The sequence below is a fragment of the Chelonoidis abingdonii genome, chromosome 3 (assembly GCF_003597395.2).
Source record: "Chelonoidis abingdonii isolate Lonesome George chromosome 3, CheloAbing_2.0, whole genome shotgun sequence".
Lineage (NCBI taxonomy): Eukaryota > Metazoa > Chordata > Testudines > Testudinidae > Chelonoidis > Chelonoidis abingdonii.
In genome coordinates this window covers 67,566,920-67,586,161 of record NC_133771.1, presented here as the reverse complement: position 1 = coordinate 67,586,161, position 19,242 = coordinate 67,566,920, and the positions used below count along the sequence as shown (strand labels likewise).

The following is a 19,242-nucleotide window of genomic DNA, read 5'->3' as shown; positions in this document are numbered from 1 at the left end:
GGTCCCTTCCAGTCCCACGATTGTATGATGGATTAGCATTATCAGTAACTGAGACTCTGCTTGGTTCTTTCAAAACTATGTTGCCAGCTAATGCACCACATACTTTTTGTTGGCTCGTTTACATGTATGTGGTGCATTAGCTGGCAGGCAGGCACGTTCCCAGCCCCACACCCTTAATGTCTCTTCATGAATGTATGCATGCATGCCCAACCTCCCTCCTCTCCCCCAAGGTAATCTGCTCTCTGCTGCTGACTGCTCCTGGCAGAAGCACATGGGCTGCCAGGGAAGGGGTATGTGTTCCCCACAGGTTTCTTGGCTTCCCCATTTTTCTGTGGGGGAGCCAAGAAATCTGCGGGGAATTCCCCCAGGAGTAATTTATTGGTAAAAGAAGATGATGTAAGGTACTGTAGTTGCACCCTGTTGTTTGTTGTTACACAAATGTTAGATTATGTTGTCTGAAATTCCCCGTACACAATAGTATTTGCAATACAGGATTGATATATTAAACTGTACATGAGAAATGACATGTAATGATGCATGTATGTGTCAAGAATAATCTTGAGATTCCTACTTATTCTGTGATAGGGGCAGGTAAGTGTCATCAAAGATCTAGGAGATAATGTAGTTATGAGAGCCAACCTGCATCGGGGCCACTCTCTGCTGGATGATCCAAGAAACAGCACTGATAAGCTTAGAAAAAATTAGGGTTGGGAAAAATTTAGAATGAAGAGTTGGTCAAAGTGCTAGGGAAGTGAAACAGGGATTCAACCACAAAAAATCAGCTCTAACCGTACTATATGGATCATAAATAGAGGAAATGGCACATGTTTCTTACCTAGAAAAAAGTGAATTTTTGTATTTCTTAACGTTTTAAATGAAAGTATGCTTTCCACTAAGAAGGCAAATCTTTCCTGTATTAATAGCAATTACAGTAATACTTTTGAATATGCACATATTTTCTTTCCTTTTTTTTTTTTTTTTTAAAAAAAACTTTGGTTAGTTTAATTTGGGCAAGAGGAAAAGGGGTGAATGCAAGGGATAACTGGTCTGTAACTGTGTTGTGCCAACACAGATATTCCATCAATAGAACCATTTTCGATACTGTGAAGTTCCACGGATTCCCACCTTTGGACTCTTCTGTTGAAAATGTACCATTTTTGAACCAATAAAGACAAATGGAGACTAAGGGCCAGAGGTGCTTAGGAACCTCAACTCCTGTTGATTTCAGTAAGTCTGCTACAATGTTTACAGATTTCTGTGGGTGTTGAGGGCACTTAGCACCTCCAGCATCAAGCCATAAGAGGGGCGGTGTACTTCCATGCATGTAGAGAAACCTTTGATGAAATCCTGGCTCCACTGATGTCAATGCAAAATTCCCATTGACTATACAGGGGCCTAGATTTCTGCTATTGTTATATAAAGGAGGTACACAGATTGCATCCACACTTATTGAACAGATCTAGAACTACTGATGATCTTGCAAGAGGTTAGCATTGCTGTATTTTTTTCTTGTTGTTGTTAGGTATAGTTTGAGTTAAGTATAATGAGGTGTATAATCATCAGTGATCACTTTTTCTTTTATACAAATGACTTTAATGGACTTAAATTTGTTTAGCATAAACAGAAATGAACAGCAGTAAAAGATGCCATATTCGTGTAGCCAAGATAGAAATACATATTATATTTTGTTATTTGAGAGAACAACATCAGCACACTTATCTGTTAGGCAGCCTGTGATGGGGTATACAAATTCCAGAAGGGAGAAGAAGGGGTTAAGGAGCAGCTCTGGGCACAGATGGCCCTGCTCAGCTGCATCTGCAAAGTCTGCACAAACTGGAAGTGGAGCTTAAAAAGGGAAGTGGAGCAGCTCAGAGTGAGGCAAACAGTGGAAGGGAGAAAACCTGTGCTCTGAGCTCTTGGGAAGGAGTACCTCAGGAGCTCTTGCTACCTGAGGCTTGGAGATACTGACCTGACCTGACCTGCAAAGGTGGGACTGGTGAGTTTTGAAGGTCAGAGACTGTCATTTTATGTTCAGTTTTTATTCTTCCCTGAAGAAAGAGGAGACACAGGTAGGAAGTGATCCAGGGAGGCAGCTATGCAGGTGTAGGTCTTAGCTTCCTACCATTTGATCCTGGATCAGAGCCTGGTGGAGAGGGTGGCCCCTACCAACCCCTAAGGAGTGAAAATGACAGAATTCCATCCCTCGGCACGTAAGTTAATTGAGTAAGATCCTGAAGGTGCATGGGTCCAGACTCTTAAGACCTCAGTGCAAGGGGAAAAGCCCTGAAGCCTTTGCTGATTTGTGAAGATTTTTCGTATCATTGGACATCATGTACCCCAAAAGGGGTGGTCTTGAACATGTGACCCAGCTGAAGGGCTGAGTTGCTGAAAAGGACAGACCTTCACATGGTGAATCATAGTGAGAAAGTAGACATCCCGGGAAGAAGACAACCTGCCACACCCCGGCCTGACCTCTGGGTAACACGGCCAGTGAGTGTTCCCTTTCACACATCCATAAAACAGTACATAAGAACAGTCATACCAGGTCAGAACAATGGTCCATCTAGACCAATATCCTGTCTCTAATAGTGACCAATGCCAGATGCTTCAGTGGGAATGAACAGTACAGGGGAATTTTGAGTGATCCATCCCCTGTCATCTTGTATGATCTTCTGGGACACCTGAAGCATGGGGTTGTCTCGCTGAGCATCTTGGCTAATAGCTGTTCATGGATCTACCCTCCATGAACTTATCTAATTCTTTTTTAAATCCATTTGTACTTTTGGCCTTCACAACATCCTGTGACAATGAGTTTCACAAGCTGTTTGCATTGTGTGAAGAAGTGTTTCCTTTTGTTTGTTTTAAATGCTGTCTATTAATTTCATTGTGAGCCCCCTAGTTCTTGTGTTTTTATATGAAGGTGTAAATAACATTTCTCTATTCTCTTTCTCTACGTGATTCATGTAGAGACATCTATTATATCCCCCCTTGGTCATCTCGTTTTCTAAGATGAATAGTACCAGTCATTTTAATTTTTCATCATATGTAAACTGTTAGACTATTGGGTTGCAAGGGACCTCAGGATGTTGTCTAGTTCAACCTCCTGCTCAAAGCAGGACCAATCCCCAGACAGATTTTTGCCCAGGTCCCTAAATGGCCCCCTCAAGGATTGAACTCACAACCCTGGATTTCACAGGCCAATGCTCAGACCACTAAGCTTTTCCCTTCTATGCCATGATCTGTACCCCAGTCACGTTTATTGCTCTTTTCTGCACTTTTTCCAATTTCCAGTTCCAGTTGAGATGAGGTGATCAGAACTGCATGCAGTATTCAAAGTGTGGGCATACCATGGTTTTATGTAACGGCATTATGATGTTTTCTATCTCATTATCTATCCCTTTCATAACGTTTGCTAACATTCAATTAGCTTTTTTGGCTGTTGCTGCACCTTGAATGGATATTTTTAGAGAACTATACAGGATGACTCAATATCTATCTTGAGTAGTAACAGCAAATTTAGACTCCAGCATTTTGTATGTATTGGTGGGAATATTTTTTCTAAAGTGCATTACTTTGCATTTATCAGCATTGAATTTCATCTGCCATTTTGTCACCAATTCACCCAGTGAATATTCTGTGTTAAATTTGTCTAATGGAAACAAAGCCTTGGTGTTTTCAGAAATTACTCCTGGTGGTCACATCGTTGTCACCTGGAGTCATCTGTTCCACAAAAAGGTAACTCAAACCTTTTTATGTTCTGACCATCAATTTTTCTGTGCAGACATAAATAAAATAATTATTGTAATCGAGAAGAGTGGATGCCTTGTGTATCTGTCCTACAGGTGAAACAGTGGATCTATTGCCCCATATGAATCCAGTCACAATCTAGGGAAAAAGAAAACGGGTTTTGCAACCATGTATACTTGTTAGAAAGACTTGCATAGGTGGTCATTAGGTACATTAGCAGTATTTTACATAGTTTTCAGGTTCTTCAGACAACTCATACAAACAAAAGATAGGGGAAAAAAGGCATACTTTATATAGCAGAAGTGATAATACATTAATTTCCATTGTGTACTGTTTGGGCAGAAATTCTTGACAGATTAGAAAAGCACCTGTCTTCTCTTACTAAGATATTTAACTTACAGTCAAAATAATAGAAATGCTTCAGTGCAAACTGTACTAAAAGCCTGCTACATAAAGAACATTATAGTCAAACTAACAGGAATCTTTATTTAATAGTCCACATGCCTATCCAGTCTACATAGAATATATTAAATAATTTCATTTAATTTAAACTACTTTTCTGGATACCTGTAAGAAATCAGTGAACCTTTAAAATACCTTTTCACTTCTTTTTAGTATAGTTAAGAATTCAGTAGGATAAAAACTATGGATTTGATCCAAAGTCCATTGGCGTCATTATGGATATTTTTCCGTTGACTTCAGTGAACTTTGGGTCAGGTCCTATGTAAATAAATTGATAGAGAAACAAGTGGGTTGTAATGCAGCCACTGCATTGCTTATGTGAATTTTCAGCTATTATTTTCATTAGAGATCTTAAAAGATTTCTAAATATTAGAAAGCATAATTGTTTTCACTAGTAGACAAAATGAAAATATTCTTAAATCTTCATGTTAAAGAAGAATGTGTGAAGGCATTTGGGTTATTCATTGCTCTACCTTTTGAGGTAATTGAGTGCTTCTCATATTTCTTAGAGGAATTCAATTATTTCTTCGATTGTTCAGTTATTTCTTAGAGGAGTTACTAGGAATAATATTTCAGTATTAGAAGACTGTGACCTACTGATGCTGGGGTGAAGATGTTGTAATATTGTCATGCCATGATCTGTGTGCCAATTTTTTTTAAAAGTTCAAAAGTTTGCACTGAGTTGAGTTTAAGCCTGGATAATAGAATGATGGTGCTTTTGAAATACCTATTATAGGTAGATAGCATTGTGTTTTTTGTTGTTTTTTGGGGGAGGTTTCCCTTCAGTTAATGGGATATTTTGATAGTGAAAAATATGTGCTCTTTTTCCATTGTTGAATTATCCTGATGGTAATGTCATGCACTTCTTACACAGGGCATGGCTTTTACTTTGGAAGAGAGACAGCAGTTGAATATTCATGGATTATTGCCTCCTTGCTTTCTCAGTCAAGATGTCCAGGTTCTAAGGATTCTCGTGAATTTTGAAAGACAAACATCTGACCTAGACAGGTAAAGTACTGCTAAATGACCTTATCATTTTTCCCAAATCATTGTTCAGTTCCTTCACTTCTCTGTGACTGTATTCAGGGGAAATGTTGCAGATATTGATGAATAACCATGTTCTAATATTACATTTATCCTGTTTTTTAACTGAGGACTTAAAAAGCTTCTGATGCTTAAAGATGGATGAAAAACATTACATTAACAAGCAGCATACATTTTGTTGCTAGAGCAGTTTTTGTAAAAACTGGTTACTAATATTCAACTCCTGCCTTTTTTTCTCAACTGAAATAGCAATATTTGATTTTTCTTATATGAAAATTGTTTCCCCATTAACAAGCTAGGGAAGTAGTAAGCAGGAGCAAATGAACCCATCTGAATCAAAGTTCAGTTTTGAGGACAGTGTTCCTAATAATTAAAATATAACTGAAGAGAAATAATAGAATATATTTAATAAAATTGATTTTTTTAAATGATTGTGTTATCACTGACTCTTTAGTTTTCACCCTATTACCCATTTATATTTTATATGCATAAAATCTGAGCTCACTATTAGCAGTAGTTTTGGTAAATTATTTTGAGATCTTTAGATAGGAGTTGTTATGAATGTGCAAAGTATTAATATTTTAATCATTTAAATCTTGTTTGATCACATTTTAACTTAGTTGCAATCTGTTTTCATGTTAAAATAAAATTTATTTTCTAAGAGCCCAGACCTGCAATATATTGTATAGAGGGAACCCTCTGCACACACACAATAACCTGTCCATAAGAAAGATGTTGCAAGATTGGGGTCTAATTTGTATTACAGGCTGTACTTTCAGCTTTCTAATTAAAATGTAAAAAAGACATTGGCTCATCATGGTGTTTGGAAAGTCACCATATACTATATGTGGCATTTTTAGAGGGAGGAAAAAAACACAACCAAGATGGACAGTTATTTATTGCACTGTCCCTAGCTCCTGTTGCATTTTTATTCTCCTGACTAAATGGTCTTAGGAAGGATTGTTACCAGAACTGTGGTTAAGGTTAAGATTCTGTCACATGTATTTTTACTAAACGTCAGGTACAGGTCATGGGCAATAAAGAAAAATTAATAGAAGCCCACAACCTGTTCCTGACTTTTAATAAAAATACTCTGTGGGAGGGTCATTAAGAGTAAGAGCATTGCAGAGGGCTGACTTCTGGTACCTGCCTCAGCACTGCTGCTTCTCTAGTCCCAGCAGGGATGACTCAACCCTGGATGCTGCTCTGTGAGCCCACCTGCCGACCACCAGCCAACTGCTCCAGTGGGCCTGGAGGCTGACTGCTGCTCCAGCCCTGCACCATCCCCAGTGGGGCTGACCTAACCCTAGTTGCTACTCTGGCACCCCTGGGGCTGACAGCTGCTCCAGCCTTGCCCCAGAAGAGGTCACAGAGTCTTGGAAAGTCATGGAATCCAGGACCTATGTGACAGAATCATAACTTTAACTATGGTAAATGGAATCCAAATTGGATTTTCACCTTAAAAAAACCTAAACAGTATCAAATATCATAAAATCATGACACAAATTAAAAAGAAAATGTGCCCTTTAGGGGCAAATCCATCCCTCTTCTGTATTGTTGGCTCCTATGGGTATGTCTGCACTGCAAATTAAATGCTGGGTGGCTGGCCCATGTCAGATGATATAGGCTTGTGGGGCTTGGGCTTGCAGACTGAGCCCCACCAGCCTGAGTCAGGTGACATGAATTAGCTGCAGAATTTAATTGCAGTGTTTAGACATACCCTATGAGGCTAAATAGGTGTGGTTCCCTTGCAGAAGGACTGGGCAGGGCCAGCCTTAGGAGATGGGTGATCAGGGTAGTTTCCCTAATCATCAATCTCTGAAGATGCCAACTCAACCTGCTTCTGCCTCAGATGGTCTTTAGCTCAGCCATTCGGGCAGATGCTGAAAATGTTTTCCACTCTGGGCAACAAAACACATTTGGCCCAGCCCAGAGATGGGGCTGGATGTTGGGGAGATTCACAGGGGATATGCAACTATTGCATGTTGCCCTGTTGTTTGTGAGTGCTTGTTGTGGCTGGGTATAGGAAAGAATGTGATATTGAATGGTCATGGGGCAATGGCCAATCCATGGATTTCTTTTCTCATATCTCTTCAACCATACAGGGGCAGGGTTGGTAAAGAAAGGGGTAAGAGGGCTCTGTATGTATCCTGCATAGCTACTTCCGTTATTCCTGTCAACTTGTATATATCCCCAGTGTTTGGGCCAGCTACACTTGTTGAGATCTGGGATCTGGATTTTAGGTTAAATGATGTTTGAGTGCCTTTTAATCATACATATATCTTAAAAGGACATATGGAGCACAACCCTGCAGGTCTAAATCAGAAATTCCCACTGAAATCACTGGAGGATTTGGCTGTGTAAGGACTGTTGCATTAGCCCCTACACAAATTCAGTGCACTTTAAAAGAAGATTCTGAGATAAAAGGTGACTGCTATAGAGAAGAACTGAAATATTCATAATCTATCCCTGCAGCAACCAGTTCCTTCAATTTTAATTAAAAAAAATTAGGAGCTAACAGAGCCTCATTTAGTTTTACCTCTCTCCTCTCCCTCTTAACCACAAATACATCTGAATAATTTCTTTGGAAGAAAGTGCTTCTTTTCCTGCCATGATCATAAATTTGAAGCATGGAACATTTTTATTGGTGTTGACTTCCAAGCATTTAAGGAACTGCTGAATTTAAACAATGATAGAATTTTGGCCCATGATACAATATTTAAAGTATCTCCTGAAGATATAGACCAGAGGCTCTGTCTGATATGGGATGTTACCCATTTGAGGTTCCAGAATGTGCAAGAGAGAAACCAGCTGAGAAAACTTAAGAGTTTCAGGACAGAGTTCTATGGCAATGATTAATCAGCAAGACTGTTAAACATTTGAAGCACATTAGTCTCCCAGAAAGCTAATTTGGAGTACATAGGTGGAAGTGCAAGGTAATTGCAGGAACTGGGAGTCGATATATGTCTGTAGAGAAGCTTCTCATAGAAACAACAGTGATAATTTCAGTATTGATGATTTTCGCTTCGTCTGTTCTTATCTGGAAACTGTTTTGTTTTGTTTGTTTAACAGCTTTACTTCCTCTGTTTCCCAGAGACCATAAGACAGAGAAGCAAATACTTGTTTTACTTGGGGAATAGGGGGAAATAGTCTTAGGAAACCCAGAGAGCTTTGGACTTTAATTGTTGTTTGCAGTGTTGTTGTGACTGTGTTGGTTCCAGAAAACCTGAAGAAGAGCTCTGTTTGTCTTGAAAGCTTGTCTCTTTCAGCAACAGAAGTTGGTCCAATAAAAGATATTACCTCATCCATCTTGTCTTTCAAGTTGAAGATGTGAGCCTGGAATAGCAAAGTTCAGGGTGGGTTGGAGTTTTCATCCTTCTGTAATGAGGGAAAATTGGGAAACGATCCAGGGACACTGTAATTTGAAAAAAAGTCCCGTTTTATAAATTTTAATGTTTAATTTCACTGTAGTGCAGGGTTCTGGGTTTTTCTTTGCAAAATTTCACTTCTTATACTTTTTCCTTACCAATAACTTTTCTGCCTCCATCTTTCCATTCAGTGGATTTATGTCCATTCGTATCACTGGTGAATATGGCTGCGTGTGATTTCCTACATGGATAATCAAGTGGGGAAAACAATGTACTATTTTACTTGTGTTCTTGCCTTTTCTTTTTCTTGTGATTCATTTCTTAGCTATTGCCTCACCAATATGTCCCTATCTCTGTTACATATTATACATCTGTGTTTATTTCATTTTAAGCGTTTTAAAGTAATGAAGAAGATAAAGAAACACTTCCTGTGTATTCTTTTATAGATTTTCATACTTTCCCTTGTATTTTTTTTCCTACACATTAAACTACTTTTCAATTACCTAGCCATAACTAATATGTACATGCCTCGTATAGGAGTCAAGTTGCATGGGAACAGCTACTCCAGAATGAACTGAACGGATTATTTTTTTTATGGTAATACAAACCTGCAAAGGAAACAGTTTCTTTTTATCTTTAACATAGCATATATTTAAAGTAATTTTCCTAAGATAACATAAAGATATCTACTGCTGCCATTTTGGTGGACATTTCTGCATTTACTAATTATGAACATGAAGATTGCAACTATAGTTGTATATAATTTCAACAGAGCTGACTTTAATCAGTTCAGAATATACTTTATCTCCATGCCAATTAGGATTGGCTACAGTGAAGCCCAAACTTTTATCTTTTCTCAGTGTGGTTCATAACATTTGATTTCTGCTTTAGTTGGGCAGTTTCAGAGCAATAAATAAAAAGAAAATTTTTGACAGCAACTTTATTTTTAGACTTTGAAATATTTGATTTTTTCAGATTTGTTTACTTGTCCAAAACTTCTGTCAACACTTTAAAAGCTAATGTGACAGACCCAGGCCAGTATGGTACAGGAGTCTGGTAGAGGGCAAATATACTAGTCACTGAGTGAGTAGTTTTCTGTTCCCTGAGTGATCAGAGCAGGGGCTGCACTGGAGTAATCAGGAACCTGCTAGAACCAATTCAGGCAGACAGGGTGATTAGAACACCTGCAGCCAAACAAGGCAGGCTAATCAGGGCACCTGGGTTTAAAAAGGAGCTCACTCCAGTCAGGGAGAGAGGAGCTAGAGAAGAAGAAGTGCATGTGAGAAGCTGGGAGCAAGAGGCACAAGGAGCTGAGAGTGAGAGGCTGTGCTGCTGAAGGACTACGGAGTACAATGGTTATTTATCAGAGGCACAGGAGGAAGTCCTGTGGTGAGGATAAAGAAGGTGTTTGGGAGGCCATGGGGAAGTAGCCCAGGGGGTTGTAACTGTCGTTCAGCTGTTTACAAGAAGCACTATATGACAGCTGCAATCCACAGGCCCTGGGCTGGAACCCGAGATAGAGGGCAGGCCCAGGTTCCCCCCAAACCTCCCAACTCCTGATCAGACACAGGAGGAGTTCATCCAGACTGTGGGAAATCACTGAGGTGAGCAAATCCGCCTATAAAGCGCAGACCCACACGGTAGAGGAGGAACTTGTTCATACTAATGAAGGGTAAATAGTGCATGTTGGTAATACTCTATATAAGTGTGGCTTTGTGTTCATTTTGAAAATGTTAAGCCTGCATAGTAGCTATTATGAAAATTCTCATTATTTGCTATTTGAAATCAAATCTGAAGCTGGTACAGGCAATAGGTTCATTGGGTAGTCTTAGACTCTATTGAGGCCAGGCCTTTTACTCCTGGGGGAGATTCTGCCCAAAAAATTAAATTCTGTGCATATATTTCAATTCTGCATATTATTTGTCAAAATAATACATATTAATCACACCAGTTTCATTTTTTTTTGGTAATTTATTATTAAAAATACCTGTCACAGGAACTGTCCTGTAAAAATACAGAGATGAAAAAATGTCCCCCAGAATAGAGAATTAAAGAAACCCATTTCTCTGTGCACCCCTGTTGTAATATTCCTCGATTTGAACCTTAGATTCAAAATAAGGTACTAGCATGAAGTCTCTAAGCTAATCTCCATCTTAGATCTGATAGGCTGCCCAGAGTCAGATATGATAGGCCTGACCCCCCTTTCCTCTCTCTGGTGTCCCCAACCCTCCCCTGGGGGGGACCTCCAGATAACCTGTTTCTCTGCTTCCCAAGAGATAAGCATTCTTTCCCTCAGGACAACTGAGATGCAAAATACCAATAGCTTGACTTTGCCTTTCCCCGTTTCTGCCTTCCTGTGAGGGAGACAGATACCTGATACAGAGGTTTCAATTTCTCTGCCTTACTAGAAAAAGAACTTTCACAAGTTTTGGAAAGAAGAGACGTTTATATAGAGAGAGAAATATACAGAATAATAAACTTGCATAAAAATTAATACAGGCTTCTACTAAGAAAATATGAACACCATGTCTGATTTAAAAAATTAGCCAATTAAATAGACCAGCCAATCTACCACACAGTAAGTACAAAGCAAAGCATATCTGCCGATTTTACTTTTGTTTCCGTTTTGTACTTACTGTCCTTTTAGTAGAATGAGAAAGAAGATATAGGAATTGCAAGATAACTTGTCCCTCACAGCCGAGGAAGCAACAAAAGACCAGCAATCCACATCTGTATATAATCACAACCAACTACGCTTCCCCTAGCGCGAATTACTTTGTTTCCTTTGTACTACAGACTTTTGGTAGATATTTTGAGATAAGATGGAGTTAGAAGAAAACTTGTTTACTCATATCCGAGGAACAACAAAGACCCCGAGTATACAAATTCCCGCCCCTGACTTTAAACAATCCAGTTCTCTGATTGGTCCTCTGGTCAGGTGTTTGGTTCTCTTTGTTCCCCCTTTACAGGGAAAGAAAATTAACCCTTACCTTCCCTATCTACTTATGACAACCCCCCCCGAGCCCAGCAGTGGGGGTCAGACACCTGCTCCCCCTGCCCCCCGGGAGCCCAGCTGTGTCGTGTCCCCCAGCCAGACACTTGTCCCTCCTTATGCCCCAGAGCCCAGCTGCGGGGCATCCCCCAGCCAGAACTGCAGCCCACCTAGAGCCCAGCTGCGGGATTCCCCCCAGCCCAGACACCTGCACCCCCTAACCCGCAGAGATCCAGAGGGAGAAACAGTCTGATGCTGGGTCCTGGGCTTGTGTGGGGTTTCCAGCACACTGCCTCCTTCCTTCAGGGCATGTGAGGAACTGCAGCTGCCAGAAACCCTCCAGCTCCTCCTATCCCTCCCACTTCACCCGGAGTGTCTTGTGTTCACGAGCTGGTCTCTGCCCGGTCCAATGGCCCCTAGTGGCGACCAGCAACTCTGCAGCCCATTTCTGTGGGAGAAAAAATAAATTCTGCATGCACAACATTAATTTCTGTGCAAATGCTGCATGTTCTGTGGCGCAGAATTCTCCCAGGAGTAGCCTTTGTATTACAAGTCAGCTTCGAAACTTTATGGGACCTAGTACTGTGACTTAAAGCATACCCATTCACAGCAGCATGAAACTACCGCAGTCTTCTGGGTCACCTGGTAGCATGTAACTCTGTAGTTCAGCATGTCTGGGTGCAGCTCAGAAAGCTGCAGGCATGGCTAGCATCAGTGTATATCTAAATGGTGATGATTGGGAGCAAAGTGGTTTGAGTGCCAACTTTTAATTTTGTCATCTCTGAATTGGTGGATGGAGCGTCTGAAAGTTTATGTGGGGATTCCCTTTGCCCCTCCCCCCATCATCCCTGGGTTGGGCAACTTATCTGGGTCCCTCTAGATTAAGGATGTCTGGTCATCTTAAAATATAAACACATAAATGTCAGGGAGTTAAGAGTCTAGCTTGCTTAGCCTTCCTCCCTTACATAGTAGAGAAGAATTTCTTAATTGTGATGGACAATTTGGTGACCGTGTTTTATATAAATAGTCAGGAAGAGGAACTGTCAACTCAATTTTGCCAGGAGGCAGTTCACCTCTGGGATTTTTGTATAACCAACTTGGTTAATCTCAGGGCTGCTTACCTTTCAGGAAAACAGAACACATTAGCAGATCAGCAATCACCACAAGTAGTCACCACATCCATATGTGGCCAGGTCCATCTTCCAGCTCTGGGGCACTCCCCAAGTGGACCTGTTTGCAACAAGAAGCAACAGAAAATGCCGTCAGTTCTGTTCCTGGGCAAGGCTCAGACAAGCTAACTGACTGACTGCTTTTCTCCTGTCTTGGAAGAATTCCATCCTGTATGCCTTTCCTACAATTCCTTTACTTCCCAGGGTCATGTTCAAAGTCAAACAAGACCATGCTCACTTCATCCTTGGACCACTGGTGTGGCCTTGTCAACACTGGTACTTGACCCTATTAACCTTGTCAATCAAACCTCCTCTGTCTCTTATGTTGGTACCAGACGTAATGTCACTGGACCCCAGACAGCTGCTCCATCCCAACTGTTGAGCTCTCCATCTGACAGCATGGATGCTTCATGGTTGACAATCTTTGCAAAGTCCTGCTTGAAGGACATTCAGAAAGTGCTTCTGAATAGCAGAAAACCCTCAACTAGGAACACTTACCTGGCTGAGCAAAGTACTTATCCATTTGGAAAAGGTGTATCTCCAGAGCACAGATTCCTGGATCTTGTACTTGACTATCTTCTAGATCTAAAACAGACTTTGACTATTATCTCTACAAGAGTGCTTCTGTCAACTATTTTGGCCTTCCACGTCTTTATGGATACTACATCCCTTTTCGTCAACCCCATCCTCACCTGATTCCTAAGGAGCTTAGTATGATTGTACCTCCACATACAAGATCCCATCCCTCCTTGAGATCTGAAATTAGTCCTAGCAAAATCGATGAGACCACCATTTGAGCTCTTTCAACTTGCTCTATCCTTCACTTCTCTATGAAGGTAGCATATCTAGTGGCAATTACTGCAGCCAGAAGGGTGGGTGAGTAGAGAGTCCTAGTGTCAGAAGCTCCCTATATGAGGATAAAGTTTATCTCCACTGTCATGCAAAATGTCTCGCAAAAGCAGTCTCTATTTTTCATTTGCCAACATTACTCCCAAAACCTCATGAGCACAGGGATGAGAAAAAACTTGGTTCGCTGAACGTAAGAAGGGCTTTAACTTTCTACCAGGAGCATGTCAAGTCCTTTAGTTCCTCCTCACATTTGTTCGTTGTGGTTGAAGACAGAGCTATGGGCCTACAAGTTTTCACTGAGAGAGTCTCATAGTGGATCTCTTTGTGCATTCATTTTGTTACCAATTGGCAGATATAACCCCGCCAGCGAAAGTATTGGCACATTCTACTAGTGCACAGGCAACTTTGGCAGCTTTCTTGGCACAAATGCTGATAGTAGACATTTGCAAAGCAGCGATTTGGTCATCGGTCCGCACTTTCACTTCTCATTATGCCCTTTCCCATCAGTCCAGAGAAGATGCCAGGTGTAGACAGGTTGTCTTACAGTCACTGTCAGGTAGTCTCTGGGTCTACCTCCATTCGTGTTTGTTTCAGTCATGGAGTGGACATGTGGAATCACTTAAAGAAAAAAACGGTTATCTGTCTATCTGTAACTGTTGTTCTTCGGGATGTGTTGCACATATCCATTCCACAACCCACCCATCTTGCCCTCTATTTTGGAGGAAGGAACTGAGGGCCATTGGGTAGCCCCACCCTCTTGTACCAGCATGCAGGGTACATGGCAACAGCGGGCATTTGAGCCAACCTGATGGGTACCCTGTAACCCTCATTCCAGGGGTTGGGGTGATGAGTTGGGGGTGAGGATTGGGGGAAGGAAGAGGCTTCCAGCAGTCTCCTGGGTATATGTAAATAATTATGGAGTTACCTGCACTGGACAGTTTTTTATCTTTTGGCTACTCCAAGACTTCTAGAAATAAAGTTGAGGCCTAACTAAACCACATCCAGTGGCTCCTGCCCTCTTTCTGGCATAGCTGAACAATGTTAAAAGAAGTTATCAATTAATCTCTAAAAGTGACCTGTGTGATAACTTTAGTTAGTGCAAGGGGAGGGAGGAGAAATTGAAGAGAAAATCATCTTGCTCAGAGTAATATCAGGTCAGGCCAGGGCCGGCTCTACTGTTTTCGCCGCCCCAAGCAGCACGCTGAATTGCCGCCGCAGATAGTGGGGGCAGTCCATGTGCCGTTAGGGTGGCATGCGCATTTCTGCGGCAGTGGCAATTCGCAGACTGCTAAACATAGAAGCTGCTTGGGGGCAAAAACACAGGGACTGCCGCCCCTTGCAGATTGCCACCCCAACCACCTGCTTGGAATGTTGGTGCCTGGAGCTGGCCCTGGGTCTGGCACACCACAAATGCCCCACTAAAGAAATAATTGGCTTAGGTACACCAATGGCCCATGTTCCTGGAAGGAGGTGCCCACATGAAGCCACAATAACATTTTACCAGAGATAGCCCTTTTGAATCTGAAAGCAGTATTATGTGTAGGACAAAATATTTGTTCTCAGTATTCATATAATTGGATGATAGAGTTAAGAATGATTCCTATTGTTAACTATCTAAGCATGCTGATGAAAAGTGGCGTAAATAACAAATAATTGAATTCTAAAGACTAATTTTCATCAAGCACATAGAAAAATATAAACTGTTAGTTTTATTTTCAGTTGGAAATAGGACCACTTATGCTTAAAAATAGTGCAATTTAGAGAAATTTTCTTAAAATAAAAGAACATTTTTACTTCACTGCAAAGAGGACAGTGATCACGTGTTCTTCCTGTCCACTGAGAGTATGACAAGAAGTAGTTGATTTAGTTTGCAGGAAGACAAGATCAAGACGTTCGGTAATGGATAGTAGATAGGCTTGGCAGAATTTATTTTTTTAATATAATTTTGAGAGATAATATCAATATTTATTTTAAGCTTTTTTCTGTTTTTATCTGTTTACATTTTCACAGTTGCACAAAGTTATGGGTTTTATTTTTATCAAGTTAAATTTTCACAGTTGTGGGAAATTATGAGATCAGACAATAATTATTTAATGACAGTAGATATTGATTTTATAACGTTAAAACTTCATGAATGTTAAAGCACAAATTGTCAACATCACATATCAAAATATACAAAGTGAATATCCTTAAATCACATTCTATGTTCTCAAGCATCATTTTTCTTACTTTGCCTATCTGCACATTTTGATTGTTATTGATGGAAATACTTTTAAGTTGGTTTGTGTGTGTATTGTGAAATGGACAGTAACCAACACAATACTAATCCTTCCAACCCTAATCATATGTCATCACCAGCCATTATTTAAAATGAAAATTTTGAGTCAGTTCTTGTCATGTGTCCCTAACCTGTTTGCCAAAAGCTGGAAATGGGCGACAGGGGATAGATCACTTGATTACCTGTTCTGTTTGCTTCCTCTGAAGCACCTGGCATTGGCCACTGTTAGAAGCAGGATGCTGGGCTAGATGGACTTTTGGTCTGAACCAGTATAGCCATTCTTATGTAATTTTGTTGCTCAACAAGACGGAATAAAATATTGTTGCTTTTTTTCCAGCTCTATTGACTCTTCAGTGGGGCGGGGCGAGTTTGTTGTGTGGAGCTTAGAACCCACTCGGGCATTGTGGGTTCTGCAGTCTGAAATGAACTTTAAAAACTTTTTTGAATTTAAATTCTGTTCTGTGCTAGCAAAATGCCAGTTCTTGGCTGCTTCTGTGTTCTTATGTAGTCTCCTTGGCTTCTTATACCACACCCATCACTGGTGTCGGTATACCTTTTAGGTAGGCACTTCTCCTCCCCAACCTTTCTTTTCTGACTGTTATGCAGGAGAGCAGGCATCCAACTCTAAAGTGAAATGGAATGTTTGTGTCATTAAGATTAGCTATAGTTGCACAGCTATATGCTCTCTCACTATACAGTATAAGGATTGCTTAATGATAATTTTGCTTACATAACCCTCCTCACAGAGGGCTTTACAGACTACACGCAGCCATTGCATTTCAGATGAAGTACAACCATCTCTAGGTCAAACATAACTGTTCAGTGGTATACAATAACGCTACACAACAGGTTAGGATTGGACATAAAGAATGCCTTTTCCAGCTGAAACTATAGAAATTTTGTGTTTGCTGTGCATAAGCACTGAAGTTAGAATTTGGCCATGACACCATGATTAATGTCCATACCTATACAATGTCATCATATCTTCAGTGAGCTCGCATAGTCTGGAGGTCTTGATTTTATATTTAAGAAAGAAGGTCGCTTCCAAAGCAAATGAATGGCAGGCTGAGGAGTTTGCTCACAGTTACCACATAGTAAAATCTTAAGTAAAGTGAAACATTCTGAGATCTCAGATACCATAGTGTGGTGATTTTGGTTTTATAGTTGTATTTTTTTTCTAATGGTGATCCTGGCATCGACTTCCTGGAGTCCTTTGCTTGTGTCCTAGTGACTGGAAGCTTTTTGGGTCAATGCACCAGGTTTTGGCTGTGAGGGAGATGACTCTCTGTCATCTTTGCACTCTTTGCTCATACTCTAAACACAGGGCTGGCTCCAGGCACCAGCATCCCAAGCAGGTGGTTGGGGTGGCAATCTGCAAGGGGTGGCAGTCCCTGTGTTTTTGCCCCCAAGCAGCAAGCTGAATTGCTGCCGCGGACGGCGGGGGGAGTCCGTGTGCCGTTAGGGCGGCACGTGCGTTTCTGCAGTGGTGGCAATTCGGTGGCAGCTTCTATGTTCAGCTGTCCGCGTTGGTGCAGCTTCTGTCTTCCGGCTGAAGACAGAAACTGCCACCAAATTGCCACCACCGCAGAAACGCGCATGCCGCCATAACGGCACACGGATTGCCCCCGCAGTCTGCGGTGACAATTGGGTGTGCTGCTTGGGGTGGTGAAAACAGTAGAACCAGCCCTGTCTAAACACTCATATGATACTGATGAAACTCTGAAGGGGTGAGAAGAATGGTCTATGGGTTAGAGCACTAGCCTGTGGCTCTGGAGATCCAGGTGCAATTGCTCTGCCAGAGGCTTCTTGTGTGACTTTGGGCCAAGTCACTTAGACTCTCAGTGCCTCGTCTATAAAAAAAAAAAAAAAAAAAAAAAAAAAAAAGGGATAAGTGCTTCCCAGCTCATAAGGGTGCTGTGAGGATGAAAACGTGAAAGATTTTTGAGACACTCAGATACTATAAATGTGGGGTTATGTAAATACCTTATAGTGTAATGTCTACTGAATTATCAGTTGTCTGCTAACTCATCAACGCCATATCTGGCAGCACCTGATACAGACATTCCTTGGAGGATTCCAATCTAATTACTGGCCTGGCCTGCTTATGATATAAGATGTAATGAATTCACAGCGCATAGTGGTATGGCTGCAATATTATGTAAATACTATTTTTTGTGGTTTAAGCCGTTTGCAGTAGACTTTGAATGTTGAAGTGCTGTGCTTTGAAAGGCCAACATTTAATATGCTGAATATGTGATACAGCACAGAGTATGTCTGTATGTTTTATCTGGGACATTGAAATCAGTCAAGAAGTTAATGATGAAATATAATTCTTCTCCTGTAATTGAATTTAGAAACCTATTTCTATGTCTTTTGATAGTAATTTGATCTTTTATTCTTTTTCTTATCACATTTCTAATGTCTATATTCACAAGTGAAGTGAGTGCCAGGCTGTTAGTGTGTGTCCCTCTGTATGCCTGATTCCCTTATGTTTCTTATCTGGTTTTCTTTTTCTGAAGACTCATGTTACCTTGGTTACATGTTTTAGTTATAGGAGTGAATTAACAGTCTTGAGAAAAAGTGCAATCCGGCCATTTTGTATGAAGAGGTTTTAGTTGAATGTCTTACCTTCAATAATATTTTGTAACTTATATTTATTAATATACTTCTGTGAAAATGTAAACCATATATTCAGTCTCAAAACTGTATAAATAAATAGGTTCTTGTACTCTGCTTATTACGGTTGTAGCTAAATTCCCTTCATAACAACAAAGTAGTATTGAGTTCTTAGGTGTCTTATGGCCAGGGGAAAAAAGTAACAATCGTAGGTTCTGAAAATGAAATAAGTACTTTATTGGAACTGTAACTGTGGTTCAATTAGAGCAGAACACAATGATGTTCTCTGAAAAGGCAGTTCACAATCCCTGTAGCCTCACTCTTCGCAATGTTTGGTTCTCACTTTCTACCTCCTTTTCTTGTGATTTTTATTCAGGACTCCTTAACTTGGCGCCTAATAAGTTTAGTTAAATACACACAGGCTAATTAAATGTCAATTTCAGATACATACTGGGCATTACCAAGTGTCTTGAAAATTACACTATGCATTTGTATGTGTGTGTTTATGTAGGCTTTATACCACCCATTGCATGCTATTAGACTGCCTTGTTTCCTTGGGCCCTTATTAGGAAATGGAGTGTATTTTGCTCTGTCTGAAACTTTGATATTCTCTCTCTAAGGCCAGGTCTACACTGCGACTTTAAATCGGTTTAATGGCCGATATACCGATTTAACGCTGTATCCGTTCACACGACGTCGTCATTAATATCGAGTTAA

The 19,242-nt window shown here is 40.6% G+C and overlaps 1 protein-coding gene across 2 annotated transcripts in view; it reads left to right on the top strand.

Moving 5' to 3' along the window:
• The window catches only part of ME1 (malic enzyme 1), a 366,579-nt gene that overhangs the window by 60,677 nt on the left and 286,660 nt on the right, over positions 1–19,242 (top strand). For both annotated transcript variants that reach the window (XM_032806059.2, XM_032806060.2), the window contains exon 2: positions 5,084–5,217. In XM_032806059.2, coding sequence (XP_032661950.1) covers positions 5,084–5,217 — 134 coding nt within the window. The remainder of the gene's footprint in view (positions 1–5,083; positions 5,218–19,242) is intronic.